This window comes from Diadema antillarum, unplaced genomic scaffold, assembly GCF_040938485.1.
Source record: "Diadema antillarum isolate AM-2024a unplaced genomic scaffold, OU_Dant_1.0 scf00000019, whole genome shotgun sequence".
Taxonomy (NCBI): Eukaryota; Metazoa; Echinodermata; class Echinoidea; order Diadematoida; family Diadematidae; genus Diadema; species Diadema antillarum.
Genome location: NW_027270908.1, coordinates 269,080 through 290,194, shown reverse-complemented (window position 1 = coordinate 290,194; position 21,115 = coordinate 269,080). Strand labels below are relative to the sequence as shown.

The window sequence follows — 21,115 nt, the reverse complement described above, 5'->3', positions numbered from 1 at the left end:
ACAAAGATTGAAAGAAACTTGGCCAAAGTGGGTGCCCTGTTAATGATCCTCAAACCGTAGATCGCGTAATTGGCTCAGAGTGCCCGGGATTTCTCTCTTTAGCTGGCTCTCTCACGAGGTGCCCTCAGAATTTCTGTAGCGATATATTGGAAATCCTGTCACCGTTAATATCCCAAAGACGTGGTGGAGGCTCATGGGATGCCGTGCCATTCCTTCACCTGAGGGCAGATTTGTGGATGGATATGTCACCTCTCAGACCGTGTACACGTCTCTGTCATTACTGATTACTTGAGCATATTGAGCTCCGGTGATGGCTTCGATTCAAGTCACCAATTAAAGGTGATAGTTCTCTTTAGCGAGTCCAGCATCCACACGACTGTAGGAGTCATTTGGCAGTGAAATCACACTGCATTTCATGTCAAATGTAGAACAGTCTCAGTGGCAGTCAGAAGTCAGTGCCTTCAAGTAACCTACAGAAGGCATTTCATGAGTCGTACCTCAGACCATGAAAAGAAGCATTTCGAAGTTCATGGCATTTTTCCATGATTTAATCAGCAGAAGTTAACAGGCTAACAGGATAGTATATATGCAAATTAGGCATGTTAATGTCACAGCATCTTAAAGTGGTGACACAACATCTGCTGCAGTCTTATTTTCTCCAAGGATTTAGGGTTAGGGTTAGGGTTGTGTGGGCTTTTAGGTTTAGTTTGATGTGAGGATTAGGATTAGGCTTAGGTTTATGTTTGTGGGTAGAATTTAAATTTGGCTTTAATAGTGTGCAGATGTTTCATGAGAGCAAGTGTCGCAGGAGCAAATGTCATGGAACCTCTTCAAGTAGCTGAAGCACAGAAACATTTGATATTTGGAATATTCATTACCTTATGGATTTCAAGCAGAAGGTTGTGATGTGATTGCAAAGCTAGCCATTAGTGTAAAAAGAAAAAAAGTATCATACACCCCTCTCCTTCATACGTTGGCAATGAGGCTACTTCCTGTGAAACAGTGAGTACTTGTAGAAGATAGAGAAATGGGTAAAATGGGGGGGGAGGGGGAGGGTCCAGCAAGACGAGCAAGGCAAAAACAACGTCTATAGGGAACTCCCTTAATATCCAGTACAGTTATGAATCACCCACCGGCCACAAACCAAGTCATGGTGTGGAGTAGAAAAGAAATGAAGCATCAAACGGAGCCGGGACTTTTGTTTTCATTCTTGAGAAGGCAAAAAGCTCTTGTGGTCTACCGTAGTCATGCTTGGCTCAGTAGGCATCTTAACCTCTCAGCAGCTTCCTGTTGTAACATCTGTGTGTTTTGACTCCTAGATCAAACACTAGGAAGCATTGGGCTGAGTATAGTCAACTCTGTTGAAATGCATATAACGAGCCTTTGAAATATCAATATCTTCACTTTTCTATTATGCAAGTTTTAAAGGACAAGTTCACCTTCATAAACATAAGGATTGAGAAAATGTAGCAATATTAGAAGAACACATCATTAAAAGTTTGAGGAAAATCGGTCAATCCGTTCAAAAGTTATGAATTTTTGAAGTTTTTGTGCAGTAACCGCTGGATGAGAAGACTACTGCAGTGCACGATGTCACATGCGTACAACAATATAAGGAAAATAAAAAGAGAATTTCACAAAATTTCATCTTTTGAAAAAAGTACACATTCCCTTGACTCGTTACCGACATATGTCATGGGTAATATTATTCCCCCTACCTTTAGAAAGAGGCAAGTCAAATGCTCTTTTATTATGCGAAAAAAATGAAAATATGTTGAATTTTTTTTACATTTTCTTTATACTGTTGTACTCATATGACATCACAAGCTGTAGTAGTCTCCTCGTCCAGCAGTTCCAACACAAAAATTTTAAAAATTCATAACTTTTGCATCGATTGTCCAATTTTCCTCAAACTTTCACTGATGTGTTCTACTAATATTGCTGCATTTTCTCAATCCTTATGTTTATGAAGGTGAACTTGTCCTTTAAGATGCTACAGAAGACTTGTATGGACAATCAGAAGTATATTCTCTATTTTTCTCTCTCTTATTGCAAAGCCAATCAGCAAAACCCTGCAGAACATTTATATTTGTAGTTGGAAGTATATTTTGTATCTGTCTGTCTCTTTCTCTCTTGATTTTACCAAAGTTAAAGGTCCTTTTTACCTTTGGGAGCACTGCGATTTAAAAAATGCTCAAGATACCACATTTGATGCATTATGTGTAGGTCAGTTGTATCACAAAACATCCTACCACGTAAAATTTTTGCAATAAAGCCTAAAATTTTAGGAGATATCACTATTTTTCTTAATAAACCATAACTGTATACAGTTTAGTCTGGAATTATAACTATTGTTCACATTTTGTATATTTAACAATACTTAACATCGATTATAATGGTTCAAATTTTTATATTGGTTGTTTTCATCTCTAACACACGTTTTAGAACTATTTTGAAGCACTATAATGCTAATTTTTTGTTTCATCTGCAAATGGTAAATTATGCCTTTAACATCAATTTTACTGATTCAAATTTGTACAGTGGTTGTTTCTGTCCCTAACTCACATTTTAGAACTATTTTAAAGCACTAATGCTGGATTTTTGTTTCATCTGCAAGTTCAGTTATGCCTTTAACTAGAAAAGCACTTAGAGAATGCAGACCTCCACCAGGCAGCACATTTCAGCCCATGTTCAACCCATTGTTATTCACTATTGAAATTCTTGTGTGTCCAGCTGTATAGGACTGTATAGGACTGTATAGGCACAGACCTTAGAGGGCGCAAGCGCTATTTTTATCAGACCTGCATCAGATATATAATTGCTCTATTGTAAGAAACGTGTTATATTATCTGATTTTTACAAGATCCCCATATTACACCATTTCTATCAATTTGATGTATTTGAGATCAAAGCTATTGAAAAACAACAAAAGTGATAAAAATAATTGTTATGATTTTAATGATGTCTTAGAAATATTTATAAGTGGAAAAATGAGCATAGAAAATGGGCTTCCATCGGGATATTTATAGTTATGTTTCATGTCCAGTATGATCAAAGATATTAATTTATCTCCATTGAAGATGACCTTACTTTTAAAAAATAAAAATGACATTTGATATCAGTTTTTGCATTCAAATTCTTCAAATATTCATATATGCCTACAAACATTGCATGTTCAAGAAGTATTCATTTTCCAAGGCAAGAAGGACTCAATTTGGATGCTTTAAAGAAGTGTAACTTACAATAAACACTTCTAATCCTCAAACAGGGGAGCCATGTGATTATTAAGAGTGCTCTCAAATTCCTTGCCATTGCCAGAAGAAATGAGGCAAATATCAGGGTGAAGGGCTCAGCCAAATGTGGATTTGATTTCAGGACCTGTAATCATGAACTTATGAGTACCAAAACCAATAGGGTTAAAGATGAATGCTGCCAAGACTAGGGGTGAAATGACAGCCTGAGAATTCTCACGGCAAACGATGTGGAGTTGGGTTCCATAGGACAGGGAGTACACCATCTGCCATCTCTTCCTTAGCCTAGGGATCCTGAATTTTGTGGTAATGCCACTGCCCCCCAGTGGCAAATCTTGCTAGATAAGAGTTAACCCTTTGAATGCCAGAAGTGACATATACTCCACAATTTCTGTGTCCATTTTGATGATACAGATATGCTCCCATCAATACTTTTCAAAAAGGGATTTTGTCCCGGGATCATGGTTGAGGTGCCCCGAGCCTTCTCAATTTTCTGCCGAGCCTGATATCTCCAGAAACTGGTGTCTTGGATAAAGATCTCGATCTTGGGACGCCGTGTGCGTTACGCGATGACAGAAGAGTATTGAAAACAGCCTGGCCATCATTGAGGGAATATCATCTAGAAAGTGATTTCTTTCTCTTTTACCTTGTTTCCCTTTATCACGTAAGATTAAGATGCTCTTCGTTACCTCAGAATCACAGGATATTGCTCAAGTGCTCAACCACTTCATGTTGAGTTTTATGGTGTAATAACGTTTTCCAGAGACCCTGGACTGCATACAGGGCTAGTCTTTCCAGACATTTTCATTGGACATGATCACCAAAAGAAGAAAAAAAAAACAGTTTGAATCATTTGATAGTTCAGCACCTTAACAACTCAGTCTCTGGTGATTTTGCTGTAAACTGTGGTAAAACCCAAATGGAGGAAAAAATAAAGTTTTTCAGAATGTAAAAAAAAGAGAAGAATTTGATAATGATAATGACGACGTACATTGATCATAAAAGTATTCTCCATTTTCTTGTGATGGCAGGAAAACTAGCCTCTGCATTAATGATAATAACACACCCCAGAAAAAACAGGTGCATTCACTGTGACTTGGCCCCTCCGTTCTTATGGAATAAGTGGCACTATAGCAACTCTAATAAATCACCATGGCAACAGTTACATTTGTTCACAGGCTGATGGGGTATCTTTGAGGTAGTTTTTTTTTTCTGAATGCCAGACACACTAAGTGATCGTGTTCTCAAGATAGATTTATGTAATAATGTATATTTGTATACATTGTATTTGAGTATATATATGACAGATATCCAATTTTCATTGTATATAGATTTATTGGTGGATATAGTTATTTACAAAGTAAAGAAAATTATTTCATTGCTTCTGTCAGCGTCAGAAGTCTTCAAGTGGCTTCAAGAATAAAGCTCTATGACACCCTGCGACCGCTGGGGCACACTGGTAGCCTAAGCCAGCTGTCCAGTGCGGTAATCAGCTTCGACTTTTGATGCAGGCGAGAGCTGACAGGGTATTATTCTCAGGTTGACCCCTTCGTTATGATTCACTGACCAATCTCCATGACGATCGTGAATCAGATAGACACCCAGCCATACTTCTTCCGTCTTTCTTTCCATCTTTTTTTTTCTGTACATGACACGGATGGAAAGACAAAAGACAAACTTTGTCCCTGTTTTTATTGTTTTTCCTTCTTTTTTGTGTGTGATCGACAGAGTAGGGTAAAAATCAAATTAAGCGATTGCAGCCAGGGGAGAACTTTGGCAATTATCGAAAGATGGGGGGATCAGATTCAATGACAGTCGTGACTTTGAGGTGTCGAGGCTGATGGGGCTGAGGAGAAGCAGCAAGCCCATCCCTGGCCTGGAGGATAGCATATGCACTCCCTGTTTCCCATTGTCTGGTCCTAGAGGTGCAGGGCAGGAAATGCGGATGGGGGTCTCCTTGCCCCTGACCTCATCCCTTGTAAGGTCTGGAGGACTTGGGGACAAGACGGGGGAAAAAAACAATTGGGAATCACCCCTTTGTCACTCCTATAACCCCCCCCCCCCCCCCATTTTCCTTTTAAAGTCACTTAAAGGGTTCACAGACAACTTTAAATTAGATTAGATTGATTGAATAATGAATGCGGTACTTGAGGTTTCTGGATTTGCTTGTACAAACTCACTTTCACAGGCTTCTAGTTCCTTGATCTTCCCTCTTCTGTGATTGTTCATGACTTTTTTATTATGTTTAGTTGCTCATATTTTAGGCCCTTGCTGCTTTGCCTTGTGAAATGAATCTGTGTGGTGTGCATCTGCAAAGTGTCTGCAGATGTATTCTTTCTGATGTAAGTGAATGCAGCAGTATCTTGTCTGCTCTTTTACCAAAGTAAAAGTTCATTAGGAGCATTTTCCTTTAATGGCTAGTTGCTAAAGATTAAACAGAGTTTATTACCTATTCATTTAGCCTCACGAGTGTCTCTTCTTTTGCCCTTGTGGGCAAGTTCTTACGTTCCATTTGCTTTGTGCTGTTATAAGGCAGAGAGAAATTTGGCAGTTACCTTTCTGAAAAAATAACCAGAATATATATTGCACTTCAGTGTTAGGAAGAAATAGACGAGTCTCTGACAAGTAGTTTTCAGATAGATATTACTCCAGGAATTCATCTCAAGCTTGAAAGATAAGCAGGGGGATTATAACAAATATCTAAATTAGGAACTTACTGTACACATGTATCATCCAGTACAGATCATACCTTTCACAAATCTCGGGGAGAAAAAATAGGAGTTATATCCAACTTAGTCACAGTGACCGATAAAACTTTGGGTAATCCCAGGGATAGGGGTTTAGTGAGAGATGTGAAATAGTTGCGTGATGGACCTCCTTCTAAGTTTGCGTTATGAATCAACAAACTCTATGCTGTCATCCTCATTAACATTAGCAAGTAGTGAGCCCCCCGCAATGCTTCATCTCAACTGAGCTTTTTTTGAAATGGAAGTTCTCAGTTACTATGGAGTTTGCCGACCCTAAGCCCCGCGTCCCTGCTTCAGCGAGTTGTAAGGGGGGAAGTTCCACATTAAGTGGGATTTCAGTGTGATGAATTGAACGAGCAGGAAACAGAGGGGACAGCCACTTCTTCTTCTTTTTTCTATATGCCGGAGCAAAATTAACCTTGCCACTGTGAGCCGCATGAGCATCCATCTGGGGTGCAAGAAAGGCCTTGAGATACAGGCAGGATCGAGGGCTGCAGGAACCACTCTCTTGCTCTCAGCTTGGATGGGAAACGTGAGATGTAGGGGGGACATTCCTCGGGATGAAGAAGCAACATCCTGTAAGAGGCAGTCGGCAGCATCCCCTTTACCCCTGACAGCATTAATTGCAAATCTTCAATCATTAAATTGATACTGGTTGGACGTAGATTAAAGGCTGTTGACTGATTCTTCTGTGTCATTGCAAATTTCACCGGTACTGATACATTCTTGTACAAAAGATGGAGTGTGCATGTATTGCACATGAATGTTCAATTTGGATTTGACACTGCTGACATGCCTATTTGCAGTCTTGATGAAGCCCCCAGGCTTCTGATAAAAACCCATCTCTCTGTTCACCTGCTTCAAAATCTGCTTAAAGATTTCCATTTCATATTATGATTTGTCTTCAATTCTGTTTGTAGCAAGACCATGAGAAGCTCCCTTTGTTAACTCTAGCTGTTGCTCATAAGAGTTTCGGCAACATTTGGCAGGCAGAATTTTCTAATGGCACATTGCTGGAAATTTTTGTTTGTTTGTTTGTTTGTTTGTTTTTCTTAGAGGGGGATGAGGGAGGGAGGAGTTTGTTAAGCTGACTGAAATCTTTGGAGGCCCTCATCCGTCTGGGAGTGCTTTAAAACCCCTCTTTGCACCCTTTCCATACTGTTCTTTGCTACACATGTCACCAAGAGTTCATATGCATGGCACACTCGAGTTGCTGCGTACAGACGCAAGTCTGCATTGAGGGAAATTCTGTTCCAGGGACTTAGCTTTCAAGGCAACCTCAGAAGGTTGAGGAATTATGATGATTACAACCATAGTATAGTTTCAGGAAATGACCAGTTTAAAGAGAGAGAGGGAAAAAAATTGATAGTATCAGTAAATGAATGAATAGATATAAATGATTATAAATGAATGAATGATATACATGTAATAGATATAAAGGAATATAGATAAATGCTTGAATAAATGTAAATGAATATGAATTAATGAATGAATAAATGCATTCATTCATTCGGTAATAAAAGATGTGGTAATAAGATTAAAGTGGTTTCAAGGAAGATCGTTGGAACAGCCGGGACATTACCTAGTAACATTGTCTAATGCTTCAACACAATGATTACAATTAGGAAGTGTTTTGATATTGTGTAATGATAATAAAAGTAATGATAAAGTCTTCTTTATCCAGGGTAGCCTCTTCAGTGTTTCCACTGCTCTACCACAAGGCCCTGCCATTATTATTGCCCTAGCATTGCCAGGTACCCATACACCTGGGTCGAGATGGACATATGTGGGTAAAAACATCTTGTCCAAGGACGTAAAGTACCGGGCAGGAATTGAACTCAGGTCCTCCGATAGGGAGTTGGGAGTCTCATCTACTATAACACCTTGAAGAAGATTCAGAATCAAATGTTTCTGTTTCTAAACTTAATACATAATCGCAGCTGCTCCTTGGACGAGACACGTCGATACTTTCGTAACCTGTGCTCCGCATGTCTGAAATGGTAGGCTTGGCTAAAAAACTGGTATTTTTGTAAATATAATAAAGTGGCGCAGCTGTGCTATTTTTTCCCATGAGTAATCCTCAACTCTACTGACACAATTATGACCAGTCCCCATCATGACCCCTAATTATGAGATCAGAGTCCAATGGCGATGTGTCTCTGATGCCTCTAGAGAATAATTTTGGTGAGTTGGAAAACAAACACTAGTGATTTTGGTCAATCGCAGAGAACATTTGCAAGTAATTAGGCAGGTACAGTTCAAGGTATGGGATAACCAGAAGTAATGTTCCATAAAAAGAGAGAGAGAAAAAAATAGAGTGAGCGATGAAGAGAGAGAGGTGACGTCATTTAATCCCGGATGCAGAGCTTACTGCAACCACCTGCCGACTACCAGGATTGGTCAGTTTCACCACCGGTCAGGCTGCTGACTAAAAAAAAAAAAGGCCAAACCACAAGGATTAATCATTATTTTCATGAAGCATAAAGAGATGATGCATTCAGGCTCAATCAGAGAACTGTGTCTCGGCCTGATGCTGGGATTAGCATGACTTATGCCCTGTGGTTATCTCCAAAGGCAGCATGGATTTAGGGTTCAGCTGGTTTGAGAACGGCTAACTACACCTGATGTGAAAGTCTTGATAATGTATATCTTCCTCTCTCTCCTCTCCTATGAATCAGGCATACTCATGATTAAGACAACAAATATCTTTCTCCCTTTTTTTAACCTCTTTTTTTTTTTTACCTAATCACAAAAGTTAAGAAAATTGTGTAGAAGAAATGATGTTTCTTCATGGTAATATGCTGACTCCTCATAAAATGAAGCTCACAACTCCGGATCCACATGGCATTTATCTCACTGTATGCTGACATCATGACTTTGTTGTTATTGAAATTTATGGAGACCCTGTTGTCATGATTTTCATTGGACCTTGTCAGGGCTGGTGTCTATGAAATCTTCAAGTCAGTGTACATGTGTTAGGTACATGTGTTGCTTGTTTTGGCGAACTCACCCTATAGTCATGCACAGAGTGACAAGCAGTTGATTGCAATTCGCCCTATGGCGTGTTTTGAGAAAACCTGCTTTGTTTCACCAGCTGACAAGCTTTATAAGGTACTCCAATCAAGATATAATTTATCCTTTTGACCCCAGAAACCAACTGCTTTTACAACTGTTCTTATAGATGTCTGTTGCTTTCATAAGCCTCACTGGTTTCTCCTTTTGAGCTAACAGCCCTTTTGCAAGCTTTGCAATATCATCTTTAGCAGCAGTCACACTGTAAAAACTTTGAAAAATCAAACTCTGAGAACATGCCCCGAAGTTTGCTCACCCATTCACACTGGCAGCCAAACTTCTTGAAGCTTCATGTCTTGCTAAGTTCTTGAAGTCTGGGTCACTGATGCACATACACAACAAAGAAGAAATCATGTGTCGTACGGCAGCTTTGGAGGCACTGCACACACAGGAATTGGACTGGTCACATGGCAAACTTTGCAAAGTTTCAGGCATGAGCATTCAGACTGCCAAAACTTCTAGAAGATTTGTTGGAGTTTGGGAAATTTCCCTTGTTTTAGTGGGAAGTTTCACAAGAAGTTTCATGAGAAGCTTTCAGGAAGTTTGCGGTCACACTGGACAAACTGCAAGAACTTAAACTTCACATAGTTTTGCCAGTATGACTGAGCTTTTGTGTAGATTGTGTAGACAAATTGACATTTTGCTAGCAACTTTGCTCATGAGAGCCAACCATTGACGGTCTGCGCTGCTACATCTTATGTTCTTAGTGACTTCCAACTCTACCTTCATGTCCTGTACATACATATAATAGTCTCTTTAAAGTCTTTTCTTCCCATTGTTTTATTGCATCACGTGCCCGAGCACGGTCGTCCTTGCAGTTGACATCAGGTACTTGTTTAGTCTGCCGAGCGCAATCTCCTCTGTCATCACCTTCCCATAATGCCCAAGCTGGGAATATTGAAATTCTGTTGCCATGGAGAAAACAACAACATGAGTGAAAACACTTGCAGGTTGCCCAGAGCAGAGGTGGTTAAGTAACCGATTCTTAGGGGCAGACTTCAGATCCAACAATACCAGGTCACAGAGAAACTACAACGAAACTACTCATAGAGCACCAACCTACACCAAGGCCATAGAATCACTGTCATCATGGAAGTATACATGGTCCCTTTAACCAACTGAAGACTAGAACCGAGAATATTCGGGCAGGTGTCTATGGGAAATGCGTGTTATAGCAAAACCAGTCCATCCTCATCAATGGGTTAAAGATCCTGGATGCGGATCAGGGTCGGGATCACCACCCAAAAAAAACTAATCACCTGTGGTGTTTTTTTTTTTAATCACTACTATAAACCTGTCCTGAAAAATTCCATTACTGTAAAAGTGGATATTTTTGCATGAGTAATTTTATCTACTCGGCCGGGTAAAATGAATTTCGCGTGTTGTTTGTTCCATGGAATCAGGACATTAACTACTGGAACATATGGCATGCAAAAATATTCGCATGTTTTTATTTTTGCGCTAGCTTCTGGTTTGCGCGAAATGCGAGAAAATGTCAACACTGCAAAAATGTCCACTTTTACAGTACATTTCATTCATAATTTTCCAAATAATGTTGCTAACAGACAAACAGATTAACAATCAAATGAATGCTGCCAAAAAAAATTGATTCATTGATGAAGGTAAAAGGGGCTAACTTTGCAGTTCTTTCTTGTTATGTGAGATATCTTCACTTGATTGTCAGATGCACACATCCACCTCTCTTTCTCTTGTCCTCTACAGCAAAGCATATGCTGCTTGAGCACTTATAGTTAATTTTGCTCTTTGTTGTACTTAAATGTATACATATTTTGTTCACTATGATTTGTCTTTGACTATTTTACCTATCATTAGTAATATGTTTCCACCAACATAATTAAAATCACACAAAATTTACATGAACATTTTTCTTGTAAAGGAAAAAAAAAAATCCACCTTTGCATTAGACGTGAGGGTCTGATAAAACATGAACTGAATGGCATAGCACGCATGAGACTGGCATTGCATCTTTATTCAATGGCCTCGTCTTTTTGATACAAGGGTCTGAAACATTCCAAGAAAGTAGGAAAAGAGACATTGCACCCATGTGTGGTCCTGACCCCCTTTAAACTCCCTCGTAGGGTGCAGAGAGAGACCCTCTCCACCAGCACAGGATGTGAATCAGGCACACTCACGTACCCCATTCTTAACCCGTCTCTCCCAAACTGAGACTGCCAACTTTGAGGGTGATGACATGCTTGCACATGCATCCCCTTAAACCATCCATTTCTCCTGTTTGTCTCACAAAATGCCTCTGCTATTAATAACCATGCTTGCGGTTGTTGTCATTTATGCAGTGTAGTTTCAAAATCTGTGTTTAAAAAAAAGAAAAGAAAAAGATGGACAATTAATCCATACATAGCATGTCCAACAGTGAAAGTAACCACAATGTTTATCGTAGTAAGGACTCGTCAAACATTTGTGTAATTTTTAAATGTATAACTGTACATCATTTTTTACAAAAATGGGAAACAAAGGGAAATGTCAGGACAATCAACTACATTGGAGTGAAGCCAACATCTAAGATCAGAATATCACATTGTCTCAGTTCAATGAAATGAGTTTGACCCATACTTTTTCAGAATGGGTTTATTTTTCTTCTCTTTGTATCAAGCTGCGATACATTTGATTTGTTGTCATTAAATGAGGGGATTTTGATAACAATGCCATATGGAATGCTTTTTCAACCGGTTAAGAGTACAGGAAGTTGCCTCTTTAAAATTCTTATCCAGGTTTCTGTCTGCAGAATTTCAAAAGCTTTTTCTTACAATTTAAGTACTTCACCTATAATGTTACACTTGTATATCAATCACAGAAATGTTATTATTTCAATGCTTACCAAGATAAATATGACCACTGCCTTAATTGATGAAAAGGATACAAAAGAAAGAGATATAACTATTTTTTTTACCAGGTATTTTAGATTCATTGCATTTTGAATGCATTTCTGTCTGACTTGGCTCATTGAAACGTTCTTTTAATAGCAACATAGATTTACTCTGCAAGAAACATATATATCAGAATATCATTGTCGACATAGAATCACAGGGATATGTAGGTATTTCATACCATACCTTCAACTCAAGGTTTTGAGCTATTGTTTTTTTGCAAAGCTTTGTGGAAATTTAAATCAGATAGCTCGCAGTCAGCATTCGTGAACACATGACCCTTACCCCGAATGTGCAACGTTTGGCATCCATCTGCCAAGCGAAGCTGCCATGCAGCTGGTTGAGCATAGGGATTAAGGCCTCATGTTTGACAATAGTGCCTCAACAAAAGCAAATTTAGTGGTCAAATTTGTCTTTCGCATTTGGCAGCCAAGCCATGTCTCACATTGCCTTCCACGCCATTTGGCTCGGGACGGTCATTATCATTTACTCGTATTGTGTGCTAATTAAGGAGGGTGCAACCTTGAATAATAAGTCAATTAGAAAGTAAAGGATTTTTCCAATCAAGCCCCTCATCTTCTCTGTTCTCTCCGTCTCGCTGTTGTTTTCTGTCTTCATTGACATGCTAATGCATTTAAGTGGCATCCTTCCCCCTGTTTCTGCACCTCTGCGTTTCCCAATCCCTGATGCTACATTTCCCTGTGTTTGAGTTATCCTTCTAAAATCGCTGCTTTTGTTTTATGTTGCCACCTCTCTCTCTCTCTCGCTCTCTCTCTATGACTCCTTCTCATCATGTGCATGCCTCTTTCCCTTCTTCCTCGCGCTGTATGTCACTTTGCGGCGGGCCGTGTGGACGTGTGGTTCTTTGAGCCGAAGGATCTTTTGAGTTAAAACCTGCTCACAGAAACATTTTAAGTTTTTTCAGGGCTTAGCAACGAGGGGGCAGGATGTATACTGTAATTCTCCAGTGCTGAAGAGCAGAGAGAGAAAGAACTGTTCGAAAGTCACGCACGCAGTCTTCACCCGCAGTTTTTGCAGTAGGTGTGGCTCACAGATAAAAAGTGGGAGTGCCGGAGGGTCCGCGGCATGACTAAAAAGACGGCAAGAGCGGTACAGGATTTTGTTCATGTAGCCGTTTTTCGTGGTTCAGTCGCCATTTATTAGTGCTGTGTCACGTTGGATATCCTAGTCTGTGTGAGTGCTCCTATGCTAGTTGAATTTTCACTATCTGTTGGATCTCAACATTCTGTGCATGCATGTCATGATATCAATTCTCTTATGGCTTCTTTCCACTGATTTCATAAGGCGTTTGCTGTACTGGGAATGTGTAACGCTTTACTTCCCCTGACCGAAATGCATTGAGACATCAACTCGATTACTTCTCTTTTGACATCACAGTTTGTTTGTTTTTTTGGTTTAATCGAAGAGTAAGAATATGCCCTATTTTTTCTTATTTTTTCAGCGTACCAAGGACTCTGGAAAGGTCTGTTTCACTACCAAAGGGCAAGGAGAACAAAAAGGCAAAATCTGAGTTTGGTCCTCCCGCTGCGTACCTGGAGAAGAGGCGTGTCACGTTCTCCAATATATTGGACGTGAATGCCTGTGAGCCTGTCGGGGAGGATGCGGATGATAGTGTGTGTACAGGCAGGAGGTTCTCATTCTGTGTAGGGGACATCAAGCAGGTGCAGGAGAAGCGTAAGAAGGAGAAAGACAATATGGGGAAGGCATCTTCGAAAGCGGCGGATGACTCTGGCATCAGGTACCTGTGTCCCAAGGAGTCCGCTCCGTATGATGAGAGCGACCTAGAGGCAAGCCGCTGGAAGGTTCCCACAATCAATGTCCACGAGTGGAAAGCAGAGAAGGAGGAGGAGGAGGAGGAGGGAGATGTGAAAAATGACCATGGGTATGAGAAGGTTATTGGTCTTGAGCAAGATGCTGATGGCTCCCAAACGGTTACTGAGAAACCAAAGTTGGGGGAGAAAGATGAAACGGGGGAGGATGAGGATGAGGACGTTGATGCATATGAGAAAGTAGAAGTCGATGACAGCAACGGGAAAACAAACACCAAGGAAAATGACTACACAGAACTCGAAGCATTGATGGCACAGCTGGAAGAAATTGCCAACTGTGAAAATTCAGAAGGCCAGGCTAAGACGGAGAAAGAGTATGATATTGTTTTTGAGGCAGCTGAACCCATGGATGGTTACGAGGTCCCAATGACAGGGGAGGAGATTCTTAAGAGTCGGACTGGGAGCATGGAGTATCTTCTGGAGTGCATGGATGAAGATGACTTTACATTGCCTTTTGCCATCCTATTTGGGGAGTTAGGTGATGACGATGATGGTTACGAAAAAATTGAAATCGGCGCCCAAGAGGCGTGTTGTGTAGCTGGCGAATGTGAAAACACTGGGAAGCACGATCACGAGGAAAAGTCAGTGACAGCTCTTGCTCAGGTCAAAGAGGAAGATGAAGAGGAGGTGGAGGATGCAGAGGAGGAGGATGATGAAGGCTGCAGTAGTAACCGCTTCACTGAGTATTCAGAGATAGATATAGTGGAGGCTCTTGTTAAGTCAGGCCTGATGAACAAGGATACACCTAAAGGCGATGTTTTGGACAATGTGGACAGTGAGACTGTAGCTAGCAAAGATGAGGAAGAGCAAGCTGAAATTTCTTGTTGTCACTCAGAAACAACAGCCGCAGCTTCAGAAACAGCTGGTGATAAAATTGACAATGAATGTTCAGAGGACACTCCTGAAAGCTGTCCAGATAGGACTTCAGGGAAGGGTAAGCTGGAGCGAAATCTGTCAGAAAATGATCGCAGCATGAAAGATGCCAGCGAGATGGAGACCAGTGAATCAGACATCAGCAATGCTGACGAGAACTTGAATGAGAATGATGTTTCCCAGGAGGAAAAGAAAGACCCTCTCACTGAGGTTGAGACAATCACTAGGCCGTACAAAAAGTCTTTTAATGGAAACTATCAATCCGTGACTGCACACTTGCTGAGGAAGAGGCACACGCAGCACGAGAAGCGTCAGGGAAGCGTGTTCGGGGAGGACATCAGGATAGAGAATGTCAACTTCCGTTCAGACTCTCTGGACTCTGACGAAGGGTTGGGTTACCAAGACAGTGGGGAGTTTAAGGAGACTACCTGCAGTGATGTGAATAATTCGTTTGGCTTCCCAGCCCCCGAAGCCGAGGATGGCCAATCGGTGGACCTGGAGTATGCCAGTGACTCCAGTACAGGACCCAATGGCCTCGGTGATGACCCAGTGTATGACAATGTGTGCATGGACGATGAAAATGTTGATAGGAACGTATTCAACAGCAGCCCTGTCAGCTCCATCAGTGCCAATTCCACAGCGTTCACAGAGGGCAGTGAGGATGCAGTCCAAGAGGAGAAGCAGGAGACCCAGTCCATGGGTTCCTTGGAGGAACTCTGCAACCTTGGGGAACTCCGCGTTCGCAACGTCATCTCAAAGAGCATACACTGCTTGCCCAGTGGGGACAGGCAGTTGATGAAGGAGAAGGAGGGAGGAGGCATACCCCCAAAGCCGCGGAGAACCTGGTACTATCGCTCCAGCGCGGATGTCCGCAGGAGCCTGATCCGCAGCTTTGGCCTGGACACGGACAGCATCATGCACAACCCCACCTACGCGCAGGTTTCCAAGCCCAGCTCCCGCGTCATTCACGGTAGCCTGCCGAACCGTTCCAACCACGGGGCGGGACACAGGACCATGAAGCGCATCCCGCTGACCCTGAGCCGCCACAGCAAGGCCATATACAAGGAGAAGTTCTCGGGCAAAAAGGTTGGACGGAACACCTCCCACGACTCCGGAGTCATGACCGGTGACGAGGACAGTCGTTCCATCAGGGACATGGATGCTGAGATATACAGCCAGGCGAATCTCTATGAGGAGGTTGCAACGGTAACACGCAGCGGAGAGCGCAAACCAGTCAAGCCCGAAGTTCGCAAGACTTTGACCATGGATGAAGATACCACTGAGGTAAATATACAATCTTTTGAAAGCTTACCAATGTTTGTACCTTTGATTCTCCTTGAAACAGTTGTACAATTATACATGACAATTTATGCTGGAACTGCTTTAGTTTATGCACCTTGATATTTTTTTTTTCACTACAGACTATCACTAGATAGTGATATGGCCAATAACTGTGTAATCATAAACTGTTGATAGATTGTTATATTGATCAAAGTGAAAGTAGGCAATAATTGTTCAAGATCACTTCAACTGCCCCAAAATTGCATATTGTGTCCTCTTGTTCACTAACTGGATGATATTGGGTTTATGAAATGCAGTATTCATACATTACGCACTTTGTTTGATGGTCATATTTTAGCTAGCAAATGCATCACATATTGAGTCAATGCATGGATGCTGATGTGAAGAAAGCATCATATTCTTGTGATCACGTGTGTTTAAGTCGATGCTGTTTACGTGAAAATATTCTTTCCGTCAGTAATTATGGGTGGTACTGCACAAATTCCAGCACAGCACAAATTTCTAGCACAGCAGTATAGCAAGATTGCACATTTGCACAAACCATTTTCTTGCTTTCATATGGTGCTTTCTGTGTTTTGGTAGTTAAGGTTGTGATTAACAGACCTGACAAGATTACCACATTGCGCATTTTTTTCTCTCTGTTTTATAAGTTATGCTCTTTCATATTATTTCCTGACTTTTATTCTTGTCTTGTTTGTTTTTTTCTATTCATATTTTCATTTTGTTATTTCTTCACACACACTGCCCATTAGCAGGCACAAAAACCTGTAAGTGGGACTAAGGCATATTCTAAGGTGAGCATCACCCATGGATGTTTCTACACATTTGCCTGTGCCGTGCCATGCTGCCCACGTTCACATACCATAACATACATGTGTGATCCAGTAATGTGTGATGTTGAACCCTGCTTATTCCACCTCGTACTTCATAGTACAGTGTATGATCACTCATCATGCTCGAGCTTAAAATAAACTGCTACACTGACGTGCTAAACTGAAAACTGATGTCACTGACCACATAAAGACCACAAATGTCATATGCGTACACTTCCAAATAAAACTATATTTATATACACAGACGCACTAAAATAAAAACCAAACAATCACACACACACACACACACACACACACACACGCATACACACCGCACATATACACACAAAACCACATGATTTGGGCATACCACATTCTAACCCATGCCTCACATGAATTTATCTTAAACAGGCATATGGTGTCGCTCAATCGATTCTATCTGCCAAAAGGCTTAGTGAGCTGCCCCATAGTAACCAGCGCAATCCCCAAATGAAAGTTAAATATGCATGTTTGTCATCATCAATCACTTCATTAATGTATTTTATAGAAGGTGGGAACATTTTTGTTTATATTTCATTTCAAGCAAAGTATTTTCGTCAGGCAGATCGTCTTGATACACACGAAAAAGCAAGCAAATTGTCCTCTCGAAAAGCACAAAAACTTTGTACTGTCGGCTCCAATTTGTGATAAGAATCTGTGCCCCTTCGTATCCAAAACCTCCACTCCAGCACCGTGAGACCCATTCAGCGTCCTGACTGGTTCACCTCTTTTTGCGCAATTCCTGTTTACGACAAAACTCATTTTCGCTGCTCTCCTTCCAACTCCACGAAAGGAACTCTTTAGAGATCTCTAAATGACACTAGCATGAAAGAGAAGAGAGAGAGAGGTTCTGCCTACAGAATGTTTTGTGTGTACAAAAAAGAGATTGCAATCATAGACAGCCTGCTGACATAAATGTATTAATTTTGCTGTGTGTGGTATGGAGGCAGAGGTATTGTGGATAGAAGGAAGGACCTGTCTGACTTCCGCTAGGAGCAGCCTTGTGTAGTGAAGCAAGGCAAATTTCTTTCAAAAATATCTTCTTTACTCAACAAAGTCCCATATCTGGCACTGCCATTACAACACGCTGGATAGTGACAGGTTCGAAGAAGGGAAATGTGTAAAAAAAGGAAAACAGTTCTCATCTTGCCAAGTGTATGCTTCTACCAAGAAAAGTGTGATTTTACACAAGCCTAGAACTGTTCATTTAGTAATAACAATATGAGAAAGTTAATTCTTGGGCCCTGTTTTATGAAGAGTTATAATTGATTATGTAGTTGATTTTAATCATAAGTCTATGGCAGCTTGTGTGTTAAGGAAGTTTGAAATCAATTACTGGTATATCTTTTGATAAAACAGGGCCCAGGACTGTATTCTTCCATATGTTACTTCTCTTTAAACCTGTGTGTGCTTTGAATGCCAAATGGCATTGAAAACCCCATAGCATTGTACACACTGTCCAAAGTCCTTGGCTCAGAAAGGGTTAATAGAGCTTCTTCTTATTTCAATAGTAACTAATGCCAAACATTCGTACATGTATGTGTGTGTATGTGTTTTATTTTCATTTGATTTGATTACTACCATGGGCAATAACAGAAGAAAAGAGCAGAAAAAAGAGCATTTACACTCTGTTACACAAATTTGATTACACACACACACAGCGGGGAAATTTTGGATAAAATCAGACACTTGCTAAGAAAGTAAGGATCGGTTAAATGCTGTTAAGTCATCTTATTTTGCGGCCAGGCATCAAAAGAGTTCACATGAGGCTGTCAGCACTTGCTCATTTTGGTTGTGGAAGATTTTTCAGTGATGTAATATCATATCAAAATAAAAGAACATTTCTTCTTCACAACTTCACTGGGAATATGTTTACATCAGGAAAGTTTTATAAGGATAAAAGAACAGAGTTGAATTTTATATACAAGTATGCAAAATATGTCAATATAGATCTATTTGCATGCGAAACAAATGAGGATATGAATGTAACCAGTGGTGCTGTACTCCTACCAAAGTAGCTTTCTGTAGGTCCCACATACTACCATGAAAGATGATGTAATGTTTTTTATGCTGCGCTTTTTCTTTTCTTTTTCTTTTTCTCTCTTTTTATTTTTAAAGATTTTTGCTACCCAATTTTCCAGAGACTTTTCTAAATCTATTATCTGGTTTCACTGTATTCAGTAAAAACTGTGATTATGACAAAGTTTCCTCTAAATATCACGATTGTGGATATTTGATAATAATTGTTACAATACTTATATGTGACATACTATAGAGAGACTGCTTTTGTTATTGTGGCAGATTATGAGTGGATAAACAAAGTTCAGTCCTCTTAGGAACATATGCAGTGTGCAGTGGTCGTTATTAGAATTAGAAATCATAAGAACGCTTCATTGTCATTTCACAAGAATCATTAAAAAAACTGCTGGAAAGCATGGCATAATTAGAATTGTGGCAACTCAGACTTTCATCATACATACCTCCTGTAAATATACAACGATCATTTCATTACCATCTGATGTGTGTAGTTGTTTGTTTGTGCTTTTGTATTACCATAAAATTGACTGCCCCATTTCTGTGTGAAATTGAAGCACAATGAATGATTAATAGGAGTGGTCATGTTGCTAGATCCCATTGTGTGTGTCCAATTGTGTTTGTTCAGTAAACCACAATGCTTTGCTTGCCCAAATAAGAGTCATAAAATTTAGATATATTAGTGATTGCAATGAGCATGTTTGTGTCAGAAATTTACTGATAGATTGGTGTAGATATTATAGCTATTTTTTAACACAAATGCACACACACACACACACACAAAACACTACAAGCTTACCGATAGTTCTGAAGATGGCCATTGTACTGCCATCCCGTGCCAAGTCATGTTCTGTAATATGCCAAACAAAGCAAAACGAAAGTCAGTGTAAATCATAGTGGACTATAATTGTTTTATAATTACTGTTTTTTTTTCATGTAACGAACAATTGTTCGCATTGGTTTCCCTTAAAAGCTGTCCCCATTGTGCAATCGGCCCTTCATCAAGCTCACAGAAGCTTTTAAAAATGGAAATCCATGACTCAATGATACGCATGATGTTGACGCAAATAACAATTAATGAATGCATTCTTTTAGTATGTAGATTCACGTCACTCACTTTGCTACTACTTGGTATTGTTTCTCAAAGAAAGCTAATGATATATTTAACTCTTTATTTTGGATGGGTACAAAGGAATCAGGAAATATAGAAATGATACGAGTATAATCATATTTTGATAACTTGTTTCTTACATAAAGACAATAATGTCTGAATGAAACCTCTTTCCCTCCCCCCCCCCCCCCCCCCCACGATGTTTTGTAAAAGATCCTTCGCAATATTTCTGGTTTCTTTTGTAAGAGATTCTTCTATAGGTCCTGTACTAGAACCTTTTGTAATAGATCCTTCAGCAGTATTTGTGTTTTCTTTTGGATGTTATATCATAACAAAGCAACCCCTCCCCCCATCAGCTAAACCCAACTCAACCCACCATTTCCTGCCTTACCGTAATTAGCAGTTTTGAATCATCTGGACCAAGAAAGGGTGGGATGAGAAGGGGGGGGGGGGCTGGGGGCCCTCACACCCTCACACCATCAGTGTTTCGCTAATTTTAGTCTGTTTGTCGCCCCGGCTTCCATCTTGTAATTGTAATTACCTGTGCCCTCCGACAGCTGCGGACAGAAACCAGTCCATGTGGATCTTACTCCCAAGTCACGTGGGATATGCAGATACAATGTACACGTATTTTGTCTTGATTTACGTGTTAACGCATCATGGAAACTACTGTGACATTTGAACCTTACTGCTAAGACTAATAAAGTATACTAGTGGTATTAACAATTTTTCAAGAGCTACTGCCAAACCTATACTATGTATTGGCAGTTCCTTTACACGACACACTTTAACATTGCAGCATAAATATCATTTGATATATCTACCACAAACTAAAAAAGCAACTTATCACATTAATGCATCAAAATCAATGTGTTTGTCGTGAAATCAACTAAAGTAGTGCTGAGGGGCAATTTGTTAATTGGGTAAATCCTTTCTAGGTTATTTTTAGCTGTAGAAAACATCAGAAGAAGTTAATTGTGTATTGTATTCAAGTGCCAGGAATCTCTTTTGAACAATAAGAAATCAGACACGAAAGCAAGCAAGCAGAAATGATTAAAAATTTCAATTCATATAGTGGTGATGTGCATGACAGTTGATAGATCCAACACAGTACATGT

The 21,115-nt window shown here is 40.2% G+C and overlaps 1 protein-coding gene across 1 annotated transcript in view; it reads left to right on the top strand.

The window, feature by feature from the left end:
- The window catches only part of LOC139728671 (uncharacterized), a 101,824-nt gene that overhangs the window by 61,434 nt on the left and 19,275 nt on the right, over nucleotides 1–21,115 (top strand). Inside the window, exons 8-9 of the mRNA XM_071639610.1 lie at nucleotides 13,439–15,983; nucleotides 16,754–16,795. Of these exons, the coding sequence (XP_071495711.1) occupies nucleotides 13,439–15,983; nucleotides 16,754–16,795 (2,587 nt within the window). The remainder of the gene's footprint in view (nucleotides 1–13,438; nucleotides 15,984–16,753; nucleotides 16,796–21,115) is intronic.